At 44.1% G+C, this 23827-nt stretch overlaps 1 protein-coding gene across 1 annotated transcript in view; it reads left to right on the top strand.

Annotated features, from left to right (window-relative positions):
* The window catches only part of LOC118117990 (receptor-type tyrosine-protein phosphatase F), a 157829-nt gene extending 134210 nt beyond the window's left edge, over positions 1–23619 (top strand). Inside the window, exons 24-35 of the mRNA XM_047341988.1 lie at positions 2862–2959; positions 6500–6623; positions 6904–7079; positions 12123–12242; positions 13008–13162; positions 13601–13886; positions 15650–15828; positions 19165–19291; positions 20535–20660; positions 21889–22043; positions 22407–22542; positions 23426–23619. Coding sequence (XP_047197944.1) covers positions 2862–2959; positions 6500–6623; positions 6904–7079; positions 12123–12242; positions 13008–13162; positions 13601–13886; positions 15650–15828; positions 19165–19291; positions 20535–20660; positions 21889–22043; positions 22407–22542; positions 23426–23494 — 1751 coding nt within the window. The 3' untranslated portion in view covers positions 23495–23619. The remainder of the gene's footprint in view (positions 1–2861; positions 2960–6499; positions 6624–6903; positions 7080–12122; positions 12243–13007; positions 13163–13600; positions 13887–15649; positions 15829–19164; positions 19292–20534; positions 20661–21888; positions 22044–22406; positions 22543–23425) is intronic.
* The last annotated feature ends 208 nt before the right edge of the window (positions 23620–23827 follow it).

Genomic DNA, 23827 nt, shown 5'->3' with positions numbered 1-23827 from the left:
AGCCACAACTTCAACATGTCCCTATCGACTAAAATAAGCCTGTGAAAGCTTTGCAAACTGTGGTCAGTGTTTTTTTTTTCAATAACGGTAAGTTACGCCTCCTCAAACTCAGTGTTGTTACTCCGCTCTGTCGCAGCCTGCTCTTTGTAACTCTGGCTTTCCTGCAAAATCTCATCTCTCATGAGATTTCTGCCTGAACGAGACTCACATTTATCTCGAGGAATCCAGACTATACAATCTAAACATATCAGAGCACTTTTAAATTGCTGCCTTTTTGAGGTTACAACTAAATATTCAGCTCATTCAAAACATTTATTTTTCCTCATTAATTATTTATAGTATTTAGACCCAGACATATTTATAATTTTGACCCAGGTGTAAAAATACCAGAATTATCCTTTAAACAGACCTGGGCTGTAGCTTTTGGCTCTCTAGCAGCAGTTATGTTGTTTTATGAATAAATGATTCATCCTTCCCGGACCTGGATCAGATTATATTTGCAAATACCTAACTACGATCACTGTAGTTAGGTATTTGAACGCTTCAGATAAAGTGTGCAGTGCCATTTACAGCATAGGGCAATTTGCAGTAAGTATTCACAGGGGAGCATTTCAAAAGGAATTTCTGGTCTCATAACCTGGGTCGTAGTGTTGGGCATCATTTCTTTCGGTGAAAATAAGGTTGTACTCACCAAGTCCAATGGAGCAAATAATGCGGGCAATCAGACGGTAATACAGGCTTGAAACAAACAACCAGCTTAGTCAAATTTGGAATTTGAACACAGAGTCAAAAGGTAAAATGATCACCCAAACTGCCATCTGTGACGAGGGACCATTTTGAGTCAAATGTATTGCCCCATCTAAAGGTCATTGAGTGGCAGCCAAGCGTTAAAAATACAAACAAACTATCATAGATATAAGATAATAAAAATACCTGACAGATGACAGGATCACGACATGAGGAGATAAAGATTAGCCAGAGTCAAGCATGCAGGACAAAGTGCACTTGTGGCGACGTTCTGACCCATGTGTACTCAGTAGACTTTACTCCTTTGTACTCAGTACTTATCGGTCGGACCACACCTTTCCTCATTTTGAGCTCAACTACACTCCTGTTAGGTTTTGTGCCTTTATCTTGCTGTCGACCAAAACACCAAAATAATCCACTAGCCACATTTTGCTATGAAGGCTCACAGTTACAAATCCAAGCTTTGTATGCTCGTCTGTGTAACAGCCTTACGTACACTACCTGAATTGTCCTAAGAGAGCAAACACTAATAGCTGCAAACCAGCTTTAAAGGTTATTTGCAGATTTTGTGAGGCCCTGGTCTGATCCTGAGCCGTCTCCATTGATTGAGTGTTCTTCTTCCTCCTTCCTTCACTCTCCTCTCTCCACAGGTCCCAGCTCTCATCGTTGCCCCAACACTCCAAGTTAGTCTGCTCTCTCACCTACTGTGTATTTCCCACACATGCAGTCTCTCCTCTCTCACTCACCCCCGATCCCATTCCCATGTCGCAATCCTGACAGACATCACAAGCCCACAAGCTTGATGCCTCTGGCACTTCAAGGATACAGCGAGGTCCACTCTAGGCCGTGAACTTCCCGCAACACCTATTTGGTGCGAATGCACAAGACTAGATGGCTTCACGGATGGTTGAGCAATGCGGACAGTTACACTTGCTGTACATTAGCCTTGTTATCTATGACTTCACTCGCCGTTTAGCATATAACGTGGCTATAAAAGACCTGGCCGAACAAACACATACACACTAATGTGAATGTGCTCTTTTGTGCCTCCATGCGATAGTATTAAATTAGTCTAATTGGTCAGGTCTCATTTTGTGCAGTGGCTGTAGTTACCGAGCATTAGCCATTAGCATTGCAGCAATAATGAGCTTTCAGCGGTCGCCAGTCTAAAAGCGTGACCCATGACCTTACAGATGCGCTCAGCCAAAGGCACTAATGTTAATATTTCCACCGTTTTAAAGTGTTATCCTGATCTCTGTGTGACTTCAAGGCTTTATGTTAGGTTAATGATGCTCCATGTATAACTTGAGGGCGTCTTCATGCGTGTCATACAGTTAACTTTTTACACATAAGGCAAGTTCCCAGCAATCCGTTTAAGCACAGAGCCTTGCCAAGTTCAGAGGCACAGGGGGAATTTGTGTCGGTAGATTAGCAATAAATCATCCAATAACCCGGTGATGAGAAATCTCGGGAGCGGCAGGGGGGGGGTTGTTTGAAATTAATCCAGCCCAAGCGCTCCAGGCTGGCCGAAAGATAGTCTATTGTAGGGAAAGAGATTTTCAAAGAAATGAGTTTTGGCTGGTGACCAGCGAGTTTTTTTTCCTCCCTGGGAAGTGACAGTGTGACTGATTTGTAGAGACTTGTGGGTTCTTGCTCTGATCCCACCTCTGCCACCGATTGAGCGTTGTGGAGTCAGAGATGTCTGCCTCCTGCTTCCTTCCAGGAGCATGCTCACCCAGTCACTCATGTGCATCGCAGAGCCAGCCCCACCTCTGTCCTCCTCACTTAGCATGACGATATCACCAAATGTCACCAGCCTGTTTCAACTTGTGTCCTCTCTCTCTCTCTCTCTCTCTCTCTCTCTCTCTCTCTCTCTCTCTCTCTCTCTTTCTCTCTCCTCTCTCCTCTCCCTCTCTTCATGCATTGTTGAACAAAGTGCACTCTCCTCACTGTTATACAGCCACCTCATGGTCCCACCGGCAGCCTCACTCACCCTGTGGTCCAACCAGTGTTTGTGTATGTCACTGTGAATGTCTAATGTAGGAGGAACAGGCTGGTCTCACTCTCCTCTTTGTCCTTTTTCCCTCCTCTTCTTCCTCCTCTTCCTCTCCCAGGAATGAGGGAGCACCCGCCCATTACTGTCGTTGACCTGTCTGACCACATAGAGCGACTCAAGGCGAACGACGGCCTCCGTTTTTCCCAGGAGTATGAGGTAAGAGCCATGTGCCATTGTGCTAATAGCGTATCAGTGTCTTTCAAGCGTACAAATGTGTTTCTTTGTTATGGTGTCTGGGAGGACATTTTGTGTTTATGTCTCTTTGATCCCATATGCATGTATTCAAATGGATTATAGAAGACTTCTTTCGCAGACATTCTTCAGTCATTTTTTACAGCTCTATTACCAATCCCACCAGGAAACCAACACTTACATTAAATGCTGCAAGATGCTTTTTCACGAAACTAGCAGGTGGCGAGTTGCTTAAGCAATCTGTGTGCGTCCTGATGTTTCCCCGAAGAATGTTATTTTGCAGGCGGTCTCTGCGACGCAGCTCTGTGAGGGATTATCTCTTGTCAGTGTTCTTCCTCCAAAAAAGGGAGCAAATTTGCATTTAAAGTGGCACATGGATGGTGTGGGGACTAAAAGCAAGGCCAGATCAAGAGACGAGGCATCCTTGAATGCAGAAAAACAAGAGGCGTCTTTTATTTATTTGCTGTGATCGTTGGATCCGTTTTGTCTGATCAAGTCTATTCCTTAGATTGATGGATCGAAACAAGGCAGCTGGAGTGACTGTAGATCTTTTTTACATTCGACTATAACCTAAAAGGTTACGCGATTGCCTCTGTCTGTGACCAGCATGTGTTGCTACAGTATGAAATTGGCAGTGCAATTTCACACTCCAGAGAGAAACAGAAAATTTATTTTAGTGGCCTTGTGACCTTTCCCCGAGCATCACTACAAGCCCCAAACTTTAGCCAACATTTCATAACTGTTGTGCTTTCTGCTCTGTCCAGTGTTTGCTGTGAAAAAAAAAACATCTATCTGAAAGCCTTATATAACTGTTCTATCATTTAACCAGTGTTGCGCACTTTAAAAAAAAATACATTTACAGCTGTAAGTGGTACTTTATTTTATTAGTAATTCATGTTTGGGCTTTTTCTCGTACATGATTTAGACCTTCATTTCAGATTTGAGATGTGATTACATTCTCAGTTCCAATCTAATGCGCTCTAACGGAACCACCATGCATAAATCCAACCCTCACAAAGGTTGTTAAATTGGTTTGAGAGATATTTATTCGACTTCATGGTCATTATGGAGGATGTGGTTTGTTGTGCTGTCAAACTGTATTGTGTTATACTGATAGGAACATTTCATCCACCCCATTTATATCAATGAAGACGGAATAAAACTTTGGTCTTCAAATCTGAGAGGAGCCATTATAATGCATGAGAAAGATGTGTTATAATATATGTTTTATCCATGTATGCAGAGTTGCACTTAGTTTTAATGATTTTTGATGTGGTACGCTGTGAAATGAGCAGCTAACTGGGGAGACAATTAGGCCTTGGTTGTGCTGCTCAGTGCCTCTCCAGCACTTTGCCCTCACGGCCTGTTGAGTTAGTGTAAACGAATCAAGCCAGAGAAGTGGCTTGTCTGACTGCAGGCCGCCAGGCCTGGCCCCTTTCCCTCCTTGCACCAGTCATTCCGAGCCAGGGAAGACCCCCTCCATGCCCGGCAGATGGCCACCCGTCCCCGCGCCAAACAAGGCGCTGTGGCAGAGCTCATGGTGCTTTGTCACACTCACGTTCGCCGGCTGCTCCCGCTGTGCTTTACCATCATGGCTCGGAATTTGTCGAAGCTGCACCACTACGTCTCCCTGATGTTTTATGCGGCCTGACACTTCCTATACCACCAACGCCAGTCCGTAGCACACTGAGCTATGTGCACACTGGGTAATGAGCAGGATTTGTCAATCAGGCCTGCTGCAGCTCCTCCTGACAGGAAGCAATATCACGCTGCACTCGTCATAGCGCCATCATTATATTCATTTGAAAGCATTTCCAGTGTACGAGCGAGAATACCTTTGCCGTTTGCTTCTCACCTCTTCCTACCACCTCTAGCTTACTTGTTTGCTAGTTGTCATCGGTGTAGTGTGCCCGCTGCGTTCACCGAGCTCTCATATGGATATGACAAGTTTTGACTGCAAATTAAATCTTTCTCTTCACGCTGGCAGGCATGGACAGAGAAATTGGCAGTGCCGAGCTCATCAGCAGCAATAGGCCTATGCCCACATGACTCTCTCCACTGAGCAATTTGGAGCTGTTGTAAAAGTTTCCTGCATATGAGCACTCCACATTTTTCACATCTCGTTTCAAAGTCAAATAGCACGTACACGGCTTTCTCTGGTAACTTAAATAGTCAGATCTAAAACCGCTTGTTCATAATGTAAATTTGAGATGGTCACTTTACTCTGTAGGACAAATTAATGAACACTGCTGTTGTACAAGAGTATTGAAGCCACATTGCTGTACGTGACTCTATCTTGTTATAGACGGGCAAACCAACAAGACCAGGACAACACTTTTAATAATGCTGCTGCGCTGATCATTTCATGGCTCGGAATTCTCCCCAGACCTCACCTTGCTCCCTTTATTTGATCCATTATCCACTTATAATAATTATTATGTTTTATCTGTCAAGCTTTGACAAAAAAATCATCTCTAATAATTAATTTAGTGCCTCAGCCACATCAAGTAAGTGAAAGAATTCCAAAAGGAGTCGTTCCGAGTCCTGCTGGATTTGTGAGTCAAAAGGTCCGGGGAATTAGTGGACAAGGTTCCGGTGTGAGCCAGTGGAGATCGATACAGAATAACAAGAGACTGTGACTTTATTGAGCCGAGGGATGGGAGGCCGTCACATATCTCCCCCTAGATCGATAGGTATGCAGTCTGCTGTCGTCTTAGCCCGAAAGACAAATGACATCAGATGGAAAGGGTTAAAAGTAGAGAGGAGCTGAAAGGGAGAAGGTGAAACCAAAATAGAGCATAAGGAGAGGCAACAGAAATAGAAAAATGGGAAAAGACAGAAAACAGAATGAGAAGAATAGTGGTTACCGCAAGCAGTCAGGCATGTGACTTTGGAGAATCATGTAATTCAATAGGACTATCCTAAAGGGACAGAATGAGTATTTGCGGTTGCCTGCGACTCCTTAAACCTAATTTCGTTCTCATAATGTTGGTTTAGAAACCGGAGGAACACGTCGGCTCTCTTGCCTCAATTGATGGAGACGATGTGAGCGAAAAACAAGTGCTCTTATATTTCTGCCTCATTGGCATTCAAGACATCAAGTGCCATGCAAATAATTAACCTGCTAATGCACCAACAGCAGACGCAGTGTAGCAATATGGCACTTTGTTAACTGATGGCTTCAGCCGGGCACAGTGTCCCACGCAATTTAAAACCACTTACCTGTAGCCCTCCGCTGTGGCTTTTGAAGGGACACGTTGTGGGTATGCGGTCCTTTTAAAAGGCTTTGTTGTCCGTAGGATGCTGCTTTAGAAGAGGTGACAGCAGACAGCGGTGTAATTTTGTCCCATCCCTTCTATCAGTGTTAAACACAAGAGCCTCCCTTTGTGCTTTTTTAATCTCACCCGCTGCTTCTTTTTTTTTTTTTTGCTCCGTGTCTCTCTCTGTCCACTCTCTTATAATCGTCCTCTCTCCATCTTTTCTGTTTGCTCTCCGTCTATTCAGTCCATTGATCCCGGCCAGCAGTTTACCTGGGAGAACTCCAACATGGAAGTCAACAAGCCAAAGAATCGCTATGCAAACGTCATCGCCTATGACCACTCCAGAGTGGTGCTCACCTCTGTTGACGGTAAGAGCTCATGTAACCATTTAACCCCTCAGGCAGCCATTGACGGAGGCCTCCTCCACCGGTTCCAAGGACATTGTGTGTGAAAAGCAGCCGCTGCTCAGAAACCTCCCGTGCACACATTTCCCTTTGATACAGAGTGTTTGATTTGATTGGAAAATACCATTCAGAGCCAGATTGTCTTTGTTGAGTGTAAAAGTACTCACTACCAGTTCAATATTATCAGATCAAATAACCGTACTGTGTAACATATGTGATATACGCTCTGTGTTTTTTGTTACAGCTGTTCCAGGCAGTGACTACATCAATTCCAACTACATCGACGGCTACAGGAAGCAGAATGCCTACATCGCCACACAGGGGCCTCTGCCAGAGACACTCAGCGACTTCTGGAGGATGGTGTGGGAGCAAAGATCCAACACCATTGTCATGATGACGAGACTAGAGGAGAAGTCACGGGTAAGGAGAGACCCTTGATGCATTAATTTATTGATTTGCACATACTCAAAAGATTTACTTACATTATTTATCAACAACAACAACATATGAATGATTACTGCATAATTTATTAGTGAGAAACTTACTCAAAATCCCCTTTGCTAGGGGTAAACAATGAGATCCCCTAGGAACCAGCAACCGACACTGTGAAAGTGGCAACATTTGGATTATGCAGTTACTCAGTAGAAATGCATCGTTTACACCATTTCCTTTGCAGCGAATTAGCCATTTTACTGACAGTGTTCCCCTCCCTGTAAATGTTCCACTTAAACAAGTTCCTCCCGACACTATTTACAGGGGCACCGCTCCTGCGTCCTGGGATTAGCGTCACCTCAGACTGTAATTGGTGAAAGAAATACAAACAAGCGAGGTTTGGGTTTTTTGTTCCCTGGAGCAGAATGATAAAAGGTGCAGCCAGACCTTTCTCCAGCGCCGTGGTGATAGGTCTGGATTCTGTGAGATTGGTAATCAACTAGCGAAAGAAAGAAACCAGAAATACATTTCCTGTCGGGGAAATGTCATCAAAACAAACTTGCTCTCTGCAGATGATGATAAAAAAAAAAAAAGGTATTATTTGATGTCACTTTGCATGTGATACAACATCCTTTACCTTGTTACTCAGCCAACCACCAGGAGGCTGCAGTGAATGAGGACAGCTGCAACACAAGAAGGAAAAACAAATTACTTTCATGTAAAACTTAAGACCATTGAAGTTGACAGTACAATGACATATTAGACAATCTGAGTTGTTGAGAGTTGAAATGTGGCCAGAAATTGAGTTTTCCTGACATTCGTATGTATATATTGATGTAGCTCGACAGCAGAGGAGTAACGTTACACCCAACAAAGCCTGGAGGCATCCAGACCCCCAGCCCTACTTTAAAGCAGGATTTGTCAGCCTGATCAAAGTCACAAGCACTTCAAAGAATATTGTGGTTGTCTGTGGACAGTATCGCTTCATGTTGCTTCTCTTCTCCTGAGTCCTCAGCAATCTCTAAAAACTTCTCCATGAACTCCTTCTAAATCTGTTTGCCAACTAAAATTGCACAAATAGCTTTTTTAGCATTTTTTCCCTCCCGTTGCTCGTCGGAGTTAACCACTGCAACCTCGCATGTGATGACAACACTCGCATACCCTCTACTGAGAGTACGGAAATGGTTCAATGCATATAACAGTGTATTTATATTGAGAGGCTCGTAATAATGCAAATTCTCTTTCATTCATTATTTAGAAAATTGCACAGAGAGTTCAAAACTTGATTGTTACATATTATATTTTGCAACAGCGTGCCAAAGTTTTATAAACATGGAGTGTCTCTGTGTGCACTCTCTGAATCTGGCTCTTGAAAGCTATAATGAAAACTCTGAAGATGGAGTTTGGAGGATTGTCACCCAACAACACGTGTGCTCCTAAAATACATTCAAGTTAATAAAAGCAGGTTTAAAAAAAGGAGCACATGGGCTACTTGAGATTCCAAATTGGGATGGGTTTATTTAATTACCACTACAAAATCATGTTCATGAATTCCTTGGAGGAAATAAATCAGCATGGGGCTCTGCCAGTATGTGGTGCATTATTAGTGAGTGCATACGGTTCCCTGATGGAAGAGAGTCCCCAGAATAAGACGTGGAAGTAATAGAGATTGTAAATAAAAGATTTAATTTCCAAAAATCTTAGAAATTGATTTTTTATGGTGGGAGAAAAATCATTACCTAAAGTTGAGTTTCATTTAAAGTGAGTACATAAAAAAACAACCCAGTGTCAAGTTAAAGACTCAAAATGACATCCTTCAAGAAACAATCATCAGTTTTAATTTTGAGCTATTGATGATATTAATCATTAAGGCAAAGTATGAGCAGAGCTGATTTAATGGCACCTCTGAGAATACCTGCAGGGCCAGATAGGATGACTTTTGATACACATTCATTCAATCTCAGTGAGGATACACACAACCTCTCATCCCTCTGTGTACAGTCTTTAATGTGTGTGAGTGGCAGGACCGAGCGCTCGTGCTTCGATCCCAGAGTCACAGCCGCACATCTTTCCACGGGGACAAAATGATGGAACCCTCACAACATGGAGGAGACTTGAAATGAAACATTTGCTCGGCCTGTCCCCACTTCCTACACACTTCTCAAAATCAATTCGCTCTCCGGCGCTATGGAGAGTGACTCAAAGAACCAAATCTGCCCTGCTCCTGCTGGGGGCGGAAACATTTTTGCCAACTTATATCTGAGTACTTTGAAATCTTTCATGTGACATCATTTCGCGAGGCGTAGTGGCAGCAGCAATTCCAAACCAGAAGATGGTGACTAACTCCTGTTTTAATCCCCGAAAACAGTCTTCAGTTTCATCGCTGACATTTATTCTACTGTAAATAAAATAAATTAATGCTAGTAGCTAAACGTTTTTGTAAATTACTACAATATGTACATTATATTACTCTTTAAACAAAAGTATATATTAATTAAAGTCAAAATATCCATTATTCTGAAGAGTAATTGTTTAGTTGAATGACAATTAGCGTAATGCGATTCAACAAACAGTGAATAGAAATGATTAAATTGCCTCTGTGTTGAAAATGACATTATTTAATAATTACTAAAGAAGAGGAGCAATACTATCAAAATGCAAATTACATCAAACAAATAATGTTTGCAAGTTGATAATGAGGAGTCATTTAATAAGATAATTACAGTACAGTTATGGCTGCATTTTCAGGGATTCCTGCTATTTTGTCCCGGCCCTTTCCATAAATACACATCCTCCACTATCTCCCTCTCACACAAACACACAGACACACACACATATGGTGAATGAGTCAACCTCCCACCACCCAGGCAGACTGATGTCTTGTGCCAAACAGAGCAGGAGCTTGACAAATATGATAAGATCCGGAAGAAGGAAAATTTCAGTGCTATCATAACAAGTTAGTAAAACCCTAAAAGGTCAGAACTTGAAATGAGACCAAATATATTACCCACTTATGTGTGTTTGTGTCCCAAGAACCTGAACTTCTATGTTTGTGAGGACCAGTTAGAATTACAGACCTTCCAGAGGACATTCTGGCAAAGTGGGAACATTTCACAATTTTTTCCCCGCAATTTCCCAAAGGGCATTTTGAGGGTGAAGATTTGATTTTAATGTTCAGGTCAGTGTGAAGGGATGCATGATGTCAATGAGTGTCCTCACAATGATAGAGGCACAGGTGTGTGTGTGTGTGTGTGAGTGAGTGCATATCATCTGTGTATCCTGCAGAAGGCCAGGTGATGACACGTGAGAAGTTCAAAGCAGAATCGGTGTGTGTGTGTGTGTGTGTGTGTGTTTCCAAGGGAGAATATGCCACCCAACCTCAGACTGCACAGAGATATTCATTACTGTGGTGACTGCTAATCCATATGTTTGTACTGCGAGCGGTCCCCTATCAGTCAATTGAGTTTCCCCTGCAATGTCTCCCTCTGCCTCTGAATGGAGGCTTGTCACCGGACGAGGTGAATTATGAAGGGTGAATTTCAGCGCGTTGTGTCTGTCGATTTGCAGCAGCTCGCTGAGACAGCCAAGGTCCTTGCAAATGTCAGCTCAGTGCTGCAGTATGGATATGATTAGCTTACCCGCATCGCATCTCTTCCCCTCATGTGATACGAATCAATAGCAGCAGGTCCTTGTCCCAGAAATCCTGACATTAGAACTGGGCCTGCATTCGTTCACTTTCTATACGTACAAAGAGATATAGCAGAGTATAGTGCTGGTGCTTCTCTGAGATGATTCATTTTACCCACATACTTCTTTACAATCTTTAATGTTAAGCATTTTGTTTTCCAGAATGACTTTTTGACTGATAGAAGACCTGTGGTATTCAGGGCTTAAAGTTCACTGTCACTACAACGGATTTCTGTCAATTGGATTTTAGAGTATAAATTCAGAGTAGATTTGTAGGGGAGAAAAAGGAAAAGCTCCAAAAGTGTTTAAGACCATCCATTGTCTATACCTCTTATCCCCAGAGGGTCTGGACAGGTCGCCGGGCCAACACACAGAGACAAACACACATTCACACTCAGTCACACCGATGGACAAGTTAGATTCTTCCAGATTCAGTGCTACTCACTGTACCACCGTGCCATTGGGTGTTTTAGACATTTACTGGAAATTTTCTGAACCCAGAAGACTCAACAGAGCTCAGCTGGCTGTGCAGAGTGTTCAGATAATGATGTGACTCACCTCAAACTTCCACACCTTATGAGAAACTATGGAATTAGGTGTAAAAATCTAAATGAAGCACCGTTGCGTGCTTGTTTCCAGCAAAAGACATTTTACTGTCGACCAGAGGCAAACTTCAGAGACAGCCAGTCGTCCATTTCATCACTGTGGTGAAAAAGGTCTCTGTGTAGATATCTGAGTAGGGACTGTGGCCAATTAAGCCTCGCCAACCACAAGGAGTAAAAAAGATTGTAGCAAAGGCCAGTGTGTCACTCTCTAACACACACAGTGAAGTAAGTGCCAGTGTTTGGAGGATCTCAACAGCTAAATGTGTTTTCTGCACATATGGAGCCAGGTGGCTGAGCCTGCTGTCCCGTCACCGCAGACCAGAACTGGCTTTGAGACACGTCTCCCTCCACAATGCAGAGGCCCAATCCTCACAAATGCACCAAAAGCATAAATGACAAAGGCTTTGCAAACCACCTGGCAATTAATTTATTGAAAATGATCACAGGCTGGTAAAAGACAACGTCAGCTTTTTTTTAATGCCCTTTTGATTCCTGTTTCAGCTGCAGACACACATGGATGCACTCGCCTGATACGCTGGTGCTTGTTTTGTTTTTTTTTAAGTATAGAGGAGCTGACTCAGAGTCTCCAGCTTTTAATTAGTCTGTGGACAAAGGCTGACCTCTCTTCTGTTCCCTCCTTGCTAATCAGTGTGATCCTACAAGCCTCTCACCTGCCTCACGCTGGATGTGGGAGGCAGTTCACTCCTCACACTGTGCCCTCTCTCTCTCCCTCTGCCAGGTGAAGTGTGACCAGTATTGGCCATCACGAGGAACCGAGACCTACGGGATGATCCAGGTCACCATGCTGGACACTGTGGAGCTGGCTACTTACAGCGTTCGTACATTCGCCCTCTACAAGGTACAGTGCTGCCGTTCTCTTTGCAGTTACACATATAGCATGGGATTGTCATGAAGGACGTGTTCCCAGCAGGTAATTTGCGGTTCATCATTAATGGGGTCATATTTTAAAATGTAATTTCTTATTTTTCTGAAGGCCGATAAAGGCTATTACCACTGGAATCGGTTTTTTTCACCGGTGTAATTGGTTTTTAACGCCCGAGATTTGTCTCTTGCTCTCGACAAAGCCAACGAAATATTTCAGTTTTTTCACTTTGATTCATAGACTTCAGTGCTGTGCTGATGTGACTGATACCTTTAATTCCTCCTCTTCCCATTACTTGCTTATAATTTCAAAAACATTATAATTCTAAATTAAAGGGAAGTCTCCAGCTGGAGCAGTTGCTTGGTTTCAATCAGGAATGGTGAAAATGCCACGGAACTGTTTTTTGGAGTTCAACCCTGAAATTGCACACGTTTATCTACACTTACACTCGCAGAATAATCACAGCCATGAAAGTAGAGCACGTAATGTGCTGCTATCAAAGTTATGAGCCAAATCCAGACCTTTGCTTAAAATAGCTACATTTCTGACAATTAAATGACTTGTTCTTTTCAAACTGTAACTATTCCCTTTCATCAGACAGAGCCACCTTTACCTGCTCAAAACAGTTGTTCCTAGCATGACAAGTTTCCTTTTAAAAAAGCAGCCAATTACATTTCACAATGTCACAGTCTCCTACCGAGCTCACACTCACATCTCGCTGCTTCACTCGCTCTCCTGCAGAACGGCTCCAGTGAGAAGAGAGAGGTGAGACAGTTCCAGTTCATGGCCTGGCCAGACCACGGAGTACCAGAGTACCCGACACCCATCCTGTCCTTCCTGCGGCGGGTTAAGTCCTGCAATCCTCCAGACGCAGGGCCCATGGTGGTCCACTGCAGGTTGGTGCACACGGAAAGGAATTGCTTCTTTTGCAAAATGTCTCTTATCTCTTTTTTAATATACAATCACACTTAATATAATGTGAAGTCAGATTTTGATAGACACCCATATACTGCCTATATTACAATAGAGGTAAACACAAGGAGAAAAGAAGCTTGCAGAAATTAAATAAACATTTCTATGTAAAAAAAAAACGAGACACCTTATAATTATGATGTCATTTGAAGCTTAAATTCTACTAACTCAGTTGTGATTAAATTGCTTATAAGGGCTTTTGATTTGCAGTTCAGCCCTTTGCTTTAGAGCTAGTTTTGTCTTTGTGTTTGCAGTTGATCTCGTAATACCGTGTAAACAGACGTAAGACATTACCTGCTACACAAAAGTGAAACATTAAATAATTTACCCCTCCTCTATCTCCCTCGCTCTCTCCCCTCCAGTGCTGGCGTGGGCAGGACAGGCTGCTTCATCGTGATCGATGCCATGCTGGAGCGCATGAAGCACGAGAAGTCCGTGGACATCTACGGCCACGTGACGTGCATGCGCGCCCAGAGGAACTACATGGTCCAGACCGAGGACCAGTACATCTTCATCCACGAGGCCCTGCTGGAGGCGGCGACCTGCGGCAACACCGAGGTGCTGGCCCGCAACCTGTATGCACACATCCAGAAACTCACCCAGCCCCCGCCCGGCGAGACGGTCACTGCCATGGAGCTGGAGTTCAAGGTGACTGACAAGCACACACCTCAGTCATGTATTACTTGATTACTCATTCAGTCCACACTGAATGAGCCTCACTAGTCGTGTCCTTGACTCCTACAGGATGAAATGAAGCGTGTAACTCAACAAAACACATTTTAGAACAGCTTGTTTTTTTAAATTATAGTTTACTGGGTAGTTCACAGGGGTGAGACTGTACAGGAAGTGTTAATAATTAAGAGAAAGAAAATCATCTTTCCAGTCTGCCTCTGTTTCTCCATCTTCCCTTGACTCTGTCTTTCATTGTCTTCACTTGTCAAACTACAACACACTGCAGAGGCCGACCTTCAGTGTGGTGTCACCGCATGTCAGTGTCAGAAATAATGAATTCACCCCAAAAAAATTCAATGCAGAACAATTTGTATTGACACCGGTGCTGTAACGTCACAGCAGAAGCACGAGTACACAAAGAAAAACACTTTTCAGGCACCAGAACACAAACACATCAACACACCTACACATGGAGAATTAGAAAAATGACTGGCACTTACACATACACACAGCTGCTGTTCAAGGTTACTCGAAATCTCTCACACACACACACACACACACCGTCTGTCAATAGCCATCAACTGTGATGTTATTTCACACTTTCCTCCCAGTGCAGCATCAGCCCTCTTATGTCCATAATCCATTCTGTTTGAAGTAATAATAACATCTACACTTCAGCCAAAGACGGAGAATGGAAAGAGTGAGAGAGGGATTGTGGCGTATACGGGGGCCACAGCCTCCGTGCCCACACAGTCTGGCCACAACACACAAATTCTCCCGACGTAGCCATGACTGTCCGTGCTCGCTCCTGTGTCGTCCATCTGTGCTCTGTCCACTGCCAGGGCCAAGCACTGTAACGCAGGCAGTCCTCCGAGGAAGCTCTGGGACGCCTTGTGAGACAAGTCAACTGCATGTTGTTACACCAGTAGATATTTAATTGCTAGTAGACAACCACAAAAACAGAAGACAAAAGGGGGTTTAGGAAATAACAAAGTAATTTATTCACAATTAAATTAGCAAAACGACAGAAAGAAAAACAATCTGTCGTGTGGGGAGGGAGGGAGCGAGTGTAGGCTGAGCTTTAAAAACAAAGAAAAGGAAACAATAACAGAATTGTCAGGTAAGGAGGACTGAGGCTACATCCTAACTACTACTATTTCATTTTAAAACGTTGTTTTCAGACTAAAACGTCCACAGACCTCATCTAATGACTGGGTCATCATTAACAAATGTTTCCATTAAAACACAGCCGCTGAGTTTAAAACTAAAACAGGGCCAGCAGCAATTCCAAACTTCTCAGTTTAAGTGTCTCTATAACTCCGGAGTAGTGTGGATGCAGGCAAATCTGTAGCAGAGTTGATGCATTTTCTAACAATAACGTAGTATTATGGATGTAGCCAGACTGACCTGGTACTGACAGCTGCTCTGACTTGAATGTTTGGGGCACAGTGGACCTGGGTGTGTTCCAAAGCTGCTGATTAAGCCCCAGAATGCTCTGCAGCCCTGGTGACAGGAAGCAGAGTAAACCAAACAGAGGAGCTGTCACACCTCTTCTTGACTCCGATGCCTCCTCCTCGGCTGAATTTCTTATTTATCTTGACAGAAAACGTTATGTCTGAATAAAGACTTGTCAGGGAAACGTTTCAGACTTCTGTCTTTGTTTACTTCAGGTCACGGGTCACTAATTTTTCCTCTCTCCATCTCTCTCTCTTCCTGTCTGCTTTCTTTTTAATAAACAGAGACTGGCCAACTCCAAAGCCCACACGTCACGCTTCATCAGCGCCAACTTACCCTGCAACAAGTTCAAGAACCGCCTGGTCAACATTATGCCTTTTGAGTCCACCCGCGTCTGCCTGCAGCCCATCCGGGGCGTCGAGGGCTCCGACTACATCAACGCCAGCTGCATCGATGGCTACAGGTAAACTTTTAGAGATTTGAGCTGAATGCAATGACTTCTTTACTCCAAATAATGTTCCTTCTGGATATCAAAAATGTAAATGTGGGTATCTGAAACTGGACAATGACCTAGAAGGAACGATATCTAACTATTGATGTATGAATAATTGTGGATATCTGAAATTTAACTAGGATCTTTCGATATTTTATATTTAGTTTTGTCCAGTTGAATATGTTTGGAAAAAAACACGTTTCCTTGTAATAAAGTTATGGTGGAAATGTTACTATGGATAATTTAACTTAGAGATTGGAGTGGGGTTGGAATATATTTCTAAATTGCTTGCTTAAATAGAGAGATAATACTCACCAGTGTTCAAAGTGACCAATCAAAACAGCAGAGGCGTCATTTGTTGCGCTGTGGCGAGAATGTAGGAAGGTCGAGCCGCTGCTCGTCACAGGAAACGTCTCAGGGGAAATGTTATTTTTTGCGAGGATGGTTTTTCTCTCGCAGATACTCCTCTCGCAGATACTCCTCTGCTCATATCACATGAATGTTTGTGGTTTTTATGTGTGTGGGTTTGGAGACTGATCAAATGCCAAAACATCCTTTAATTAAATCAGAGAGTCAGCACTTTAACCTCAGTCGTTTTTTTAATGTCAAGTCTAATGTCGCGGAGCGCCGACTCGACACGACAGAAATTGCATCACTGTCCTGACACTGTCCCGACTTGCTCTGGATGTGACAGGTCTGTTCTCTGAGAGATTGCCACCGGTGTGAAAAATACAGGAGGTATTCACAGCGGACCAGATAAAGATGTATGGGAGGGGACTGAGGATGAGGCTGCAGTGGCCAGTATCAAGTTGCAAGAATTACTCCTTGCTCTGTTGATGTGGCTCTCATCCGCTGAGCCGCTACCACTTTCACATCGAAGCTGCCGCATGTCCTCGTGTGCTCCGCGAGTCCAAATTGCTTCCTAGAGGGAGGAAGATGAAAAGGCAGCCCTCTGTTTTATATCTATATAAGTACAGGCAGAGACAGACAGAGCCGACTCTTCTGCGGTTGGAGTGTACAGCGCGGAGATGGATTTAGCAGCCATGAAATGCCATTCAGTCCATACGAGGCTTTGCTTCATACGGGGCTGTGGCGGAGACAGCGGAGACAACACCTCCACCCCCCCACCCCCCCGGCCCCCGGCCCCCAGCTCCCTCTCTTCCTCCGGCCCTGTTGTTAAAGAGGAGGCTCTCCGCAGAGGCCGACCCTCTGTTGTTGCTGTGTAAATGGCATAATTGCAGCGAGAGAGAATGTAATGAACTGTGTTTTCTACACTCCTCCCTCCTCTATGTTCTCTGCTTTTCTCCTTTTCCTTCCCTTTCCCTCTTTATTTCTCCTCCCTTGCATCTCTGTCTCTCTCCATTCTCCTCCCTAATCTGTCTTCAGTGCACTTCCTCACTCACTCTCTCTCTCTCTCTCTCTCCCGCCACCCTCTTCTCCCACTCACCATCTTAATTTTCTATCCCCACATCATGGCAGAGACAGACATATCCGGGTGGGGACCTGTAGTGTGCACCGGCGGCACTGTGTAATTAAGCCGCTTTTAAAGCCCAGGCATAAATAAAAACTAAACAGGAGCCTCCAGTGCCCTTCACCCCAGCGCCTTCAAGAAAAGCCAATAATATGCTAAGCTAATGAGAGGCGAACCATTGATTCCAGCTATGCTATCAGGGGCGCGAGCCTGGATATGCTCTGATGCAGGCTGGAGTTTTAGCATTGTAATGAGGTTGAAATGAAACACTATGTCCTCCAGCACTACAGTCATGTGGGATGATGCAGAGAGCGCGTTGTGCTGTTTGGCAGCGCGTTCGTCGGGACAATGTGTGCAGAGAAGTCAGTATTGTGTGATACGGTTAGAATTGTTTTTGTTTTGGCTAGGGGCTGTTTTTTTTGGAGAGGTTAGAGGGGTCCACCCTATCAATTTGAAATTAAGCATTCATCCCCTGCTCAGCTTTGCTCTCCTTCTCGTCTCTGCCTGACTCCTCTGTTATTTAATTCCCCTTCTCCTCATCCTCATCCCCTTCCTTTCCCTTGTTCTTCTTCTTCTTCCTCTATCCTCTCCTCTTCCTCCTCAGCAGTCAGTCCTACTTTGCAACTCCAATGACCAGCTGAGAGAGCAGTGCTCACCCTTTTCATCTTCTCACGTTTTTCCTCCTTACATCTTCTCTTTGTAGTTAGCACAACCTCCACTCTTTGCATTGCACCCCCTCCCTCGTTTTCATCTTTTTAATTTCATTCCTCTCTCTGTTGCCTTCCCCTCTTCTTATACCATCTCTGCTCCTCTCCACCGATCTGTTGTTTCTTTATTTGTGCGAGCGAGGCCCTGAGCATATTCTAATCTCCCGGTTCCACATTAGTGCTTTGCCTGCAGCACCTTCATTAGTTGTTCAGCCGTGGCTCAGTGTGTGACCGAGTGTGTGCGTTCGTAGTAGCGTGTCTGAATATACATAAAAACTGCTGCACGCCTAGATGTGCACACCTGGATGCGGCTTACATGTGCCACAAACATGTGAGTGTGTGCATGCACGCCCACGCATGCATTTGTGTGGGATTACTCAGCTCGCTCTCTCGCTGTCGATCGGTGCGCTGCTGCCACCTGCTGTTTGCCAGAATAACTGCTCCGCCGGACCAAAGTCACGTAGGACACAAGCACAGCTCCGGCAGCTCGGAGGATGAGCTCATCTTTAGTTTTGTGAGCATATCAAGGGCTGGCTCTCTCATTCTGGGTTGTGTTACAGAGAGGAAGGAGGAAGAGGGAGAGGATCTATACAGGCTTAAATAGCTCAATGATGAGCGTGGCTGCCAGGGATTATTTGCTATCTTCATTAAATGTGTAGGAATTTGTCGTCCGCATTATGGCACAGACGATTTGACAGACAGTGCAAGGACGACGGAACATTTCTTTATCTTCAGTTTGCAGCTGAATGCTTTTAACAACGTGCCTTTTATGGGTTTTGAATCAGATTTTCCACAAGTCAGTCTGTTGAAGGTGCCTCATATATAAAAAATCCCCCAGATGGTGTACGTTGCTTTCATTGAACAAAAGTGGAGTAAGAGAGAAAGCTCCGCTGCAATTCTATTTGAATGGATCTGTGTCAGAATGTGTTTGATCGTTTAATATTCAGTTTAGTTGCACGTCTTATATCCTCTGTATGTCTCTTACCACAGTGAGGGTTGTAGTGACATCCTTTGTGAACCAGTCAACAACAAAATCCTTTCCTGGTCATTACTTTGTGCTGTAAATGTTGTATTTATTCTGTCTAATGTTTAACCCTCTGCCTCCTCTGTGTGAATCTGCGTCCTCAGACAGCAGAAGGCCTACCTGGCCACCCAGGGCCCACTGGCCGAGACCACCGAGGACTTCTGGAGGATGCTGTGGGAGCACAACTCCACCATCGTCGTCATGCTCACCAAGCTACGAGAGATGGGGCGGGTAAATACACACACACACGCCGACTGTGGTTTACATCAACGCATGCAGCACCTACATGTATGAGACCCACTGGATCATTTCAATGGAAGATGAAACGATCTTTATATGCTGAGTCGGTTCAGCTAAACTTCCGCGTCGCACTGCTCAAATATTCATTCATTCCAGCTCTGAGCTGTAACTTAAATAAAAAATCAGCTTCCTTATCAGCATGGAAGGAAACATGCTACTGTGCCCATTTGTCACTATATTATGCATTCCAAGGCTACAGATATTTCCTGCTGTATTACCCTTTCATAAAAATGTAATCTGGTAACAATTGAGATTAGTTGTTTACAGGTATATGCTGTTCTTATGATAGCTGGGAACTTCTTTATATGCCTTTAAAGCTGCTTTGTACAAATGTAGTTGGTGTCAGACCTCCTCACACCTGAAGCGCGTGCAGTCGATGCATCCTGGTCACAATTTAGCACAATTGCTGGAAACAGGCAGAAACTAGTGGTGTGCCAGACGTGCATCACTGTACTTTCTTCTAGTTTCCCTTTGATTCCACCTCTGCTGGATGTCGTACCCTCTCGCTCTGACTCTCCTGTGGCTTCTTGCCTGCCTCCACTCTGTCAACTGCCCAATAAAGCCTAAGATACCAAAGGAAAACAAACAAAGAAGGTGCTAGTCAACACATGTTTTTCCCTTTGGGCAGAGATCGCATCGATGTTCCACGAGTAAACAGCTGCTGACTCCAGCTTCGCGTTTTCAGGGCAGATATGAGAAGTGGTATCAATCATCTCAGAAAGCAAATAAACGCATCTCCCAAAACTTTACACTTTGTTTGTTTAAACAAACATCGGCGCATTTACATCTGTACCTGTTTGATTGAATCCATAATGTCTCTGACTGGGCTTTTCTATCATGTTAATGCTTGTGATTCCGTCGGCACTCGACTGCCTCTCACAGCTTTTATCACCCTCTCATCCCATAATCAGAGTTTATGAAAAGACATCATCGCTTAAGAACACAAACAAATTATGTAAATATTTTCCCACTGAACATGAATCAGACATTATTTCACAGCCGCAGATTAGTCGATCTGGATTTTCATTTGTGAGCAGAGTCCTTCACATGACTCAATATGACTAACACCGTACAGTAACCTTCTCTAATAACACCCCGGCAGTTATTATGTAAAAGACTTCAAATGGAAATGCTTAATGTTTTCTTCTTCTTCCTCCTTCTTCTTCTTTTGTAGGAGAAGTGTCATCAGTACTGGCCGGCAGAGCGTTCAGCCAGGTACCAGTACTTTGTGGTGGATCCAATGGCTGAGTACAACATGCCCCAGTACATCCTCCGAGAGTTTAAAGTCACAGATGCCAGGGTATGTTGGATTCTCTCTACGTGTGTGTGTGTGTGTGTGTGTGTGTGTGTGTGTGTGTGTGTGTGTGTGTGTGTGTGTGTGTGTGTGTGTGTGTGTGTGTGTGTGTGTGTGTGTGTGTGTGTGTGTGTGTGTGTGTGTGTGTGTGTGTGTGTGGGAGGGGATGACGATATATCTACATTTTCCCTCAAACACAACCATCCAACCCAAATCCATCCTAATGCTTGTTTTCATTCAAATGCTGACAGTCGCTCTAAGTGTTAAGAATTACACCTGTGATTCCGAGGTGGAGATGATGTGAACGCATCGCGTGTTATTTCTCCCGACAGGTTGACATCCAGTGAATGTGCAATCAAACATGTTTATCCAGATTTAGTAAACAGTATGCCTGCTCCATGGATTGTATGTATGTGTGTGTCAGTGTGTGTGTGTGTGTGTGTGTTTGTGCCTGTGGAGGTGTGTGTAAGTGCATGTGTGTTTTTCGAGATCACTGTGAAAATACATGAAAACCATAGCCTCCTATCCCCGAGAGCCAGTGCCGAAACTCCCTGTGATGCAGTAGTTTCAATGAGCTATAAATACACTATATACTGTGATCTCAAGGCTCCCAGTGCAGCAACACACTCATCCCACTCCTTCCCCTACATTTACATATCTATACTGTGTGTACATACATTTAAACAGAGGGAGATTTGGAAATATAGTCTTGATTTGTACCAAAAAACAGCTTTTGAGTCCCACAAGCTGAAGCCTCGGTGCTGTCAGACGTGTGAAACGTGTTCAGTGTCTCTCAGCTCTGGTGGTTGGACGCCACAGCCCCGCTGGTTTTCTCTCCTTCCTGCCTGTCAACTTCATTCATATCACATCCCAGGTGTAAATGAGGTGATTAGATGGCTGCTGTTAAACAAACCAGCAGGGGTTCCACACTCATGGGACGACCTGAGAGACACGGCTGTGGTGTTTTGTTGTGTTTGTTGAGTGCACATAGGAGCAAAGGCCACAGAGAGATGTGTGTGTGTGTGTGTGTGTGTGTGTGTGTGTGTGTGTGTGTGTGTGTGTGTGTGTGTGTGTGTGTGTGTGCGTGTGTGTGTGTGTGTTTATCTTATTAAAGAGATGAATGGAAATACTAAAGTGAGCAAAGCTGAGTTAAACACACAATTCACATCAATCTAGTTTTTCTCTGGATGTTCCGCTGCCTTTCAAATGCACTTAAACTCCTCCTCTCCCCCAGGACGGCCAGTCCAGAACAATCCGCCAGTTCCAGTTCACTGACTGGCCCGAGCAAGGAGTGCCAAAAACTGGAGAGGGCTTCATTGATTTCATCGGACAAGTTCACAAAACCAAGGAGCAGTTTGGACAAGACGGACCAATCACTGTACACTGCAGGTTAGACGGCTCAGATTCATCTTGAAATTAAAACACAGCCGACAGACACAATGGACGGAAGCGACTCCGGTGCTTTGAACAGGCTCACACGTGTTACTGATGTAACAGAGCTCCTTATAAGTAACAAAGCAGCATCACTGGTGCAAAGTCGTGTGAGATAAAGAGCATCCAGCGATTCTCATAAACACATATAGTGTTTTCTAATAAAAATAAGTATTATAATCCATTATTTCCTAAACCTACATACATAGTTGACATCATTGAAGGTACAGAGCGGTTTAATTCCTGTGTTTTGAACATAAAGTCATAAATAACTTCCGACAGTAGATGTGATGCATATCTGTGCGTGTGTGTGTTCCTCAGTGCCGGGGTGGGCAGGACCGGAGTCTTCATCACCCTCAGTATCGTGCTGGAGAGGATGAGGTACGAGGGCGTGGTCGACCTCTTCCAGACGGTGAAGACACTTCGCACCCAGCGGCCTGCCATGGTGCAGACGGAGGTAAGGACGACGCACAGACAAGGATGTAAATCCCACAGTGATGGGACGGGTTTTCAAAGTCAGCGTTGTATATTTTGAATGTGTAAACATGATGTTATCTAAGTGTCCTTTTGGTGTAAAGCTTCTCTGAAACAAAGACTTAGAGACAAATCCTTCTTTAATAGAGGTTTTAGAGGCGGATCAGAAATCACACAGCAAACTCATCTGGTGTCATCACACAGGCTCAGCTGTGATTATTATTTTCTAAGAATTAAGGATTGATAAATACTTTATATAGCAAACAGGGAGAGGAGATAATAAAGCCCATCAGAGGAAAGAGTCATGGTGTTCATTTAAAATGAGTTCACAGTCATTTTAAAGATATAATATGGAACTTGTGTTGTATGTTTTGTTGACTTGTGAACTTACATCAGTTAAAGTGTTTCCAACAAGGATCAAACCCAGAGAAATCCACAGTTTATTCAAAGAAACAGGACGTTTCATTTTCAGGCGTCATCATGAAACTAGGTCGTTTGCTACTGATTTTATTCAGAGGGATTTTGTACGTTAAGGAAAATGAAATTTAAAAAAGTAGATTTTCAGACATGTAGACGCAGAAAACTGAACTTTCATTTATGCCTGAAGTTACAGAGTCACTTTATTAATTTGGTTCATCTTAATTAACACAAAGATAAATGTGTGTCAGATGAGACTTTGGAGTCAAAAGTATGAAACAAAACCAAGACGCAGTATGAGAATGTGTTTACTGTAGGTTAACATCTAAAATGAAGCCATAAGCACAAGAATGAATGATCTCTCATATTTTAAAAGATGCACACAGACGTCCTCACTCTCTTCTTCTTTCTCCTCCTCCTCCTCCTCCTCCTCCTCCTCCTCTCCTCAGGACCAGTACCAGTTGTGCTACAGGGCAGCGTTGGAGTACCTGGGGAGCTTTGACCACTATGCAACGTAACCACTCCCTCCGAGCAGCCTCCCTGGTCAAACCTCTCAGGAGTGTGCCAAGTGTCCCATCTCAGCCACCATCCACTCACTTGACCCCTGCCCCCCTCTCCAACCAACCCCAACCCCGGAAGAAAAAAAAAACCCCCCGCAGCTACCGGAGGGGAGGAGAATGGCACGTGCTTGCAGACCCAGTGACGGGTTTCAACCAATCACAGAGATTCGCGTCCACGACTTTTAACCAACCACGTGAAATTTTTTTTTGCTTTAAGAAGAACGGAAACATCACCAAGACTCTGACTCTTGTACAGACGCGACAGAGCCGAGCGACGCCCCCGCCGCTCGG

The sequence above is a fragment of the Hippoglossus stenolepis genome, chromosome 11, assembly GCF_022539355.2.
Source record: "Hippoglossus stenolepis isolate QCI-W04-F060 chromosome 11, HSTE1.2, whole genome shotgun sequence".
Taxonomy (NCBI): Eukaryota; Metazoa; Chordata; class Actinopteri; order Pleuronectiformes; family Pleuronectidae; genus Hippoglossus; species Hippoglossus stenolepis.
The sequence above is the reverse complement of the archived record's forward strand: the minus strand, read 5'-3'. Positions and strand labels throughout refer to the sequence as shown.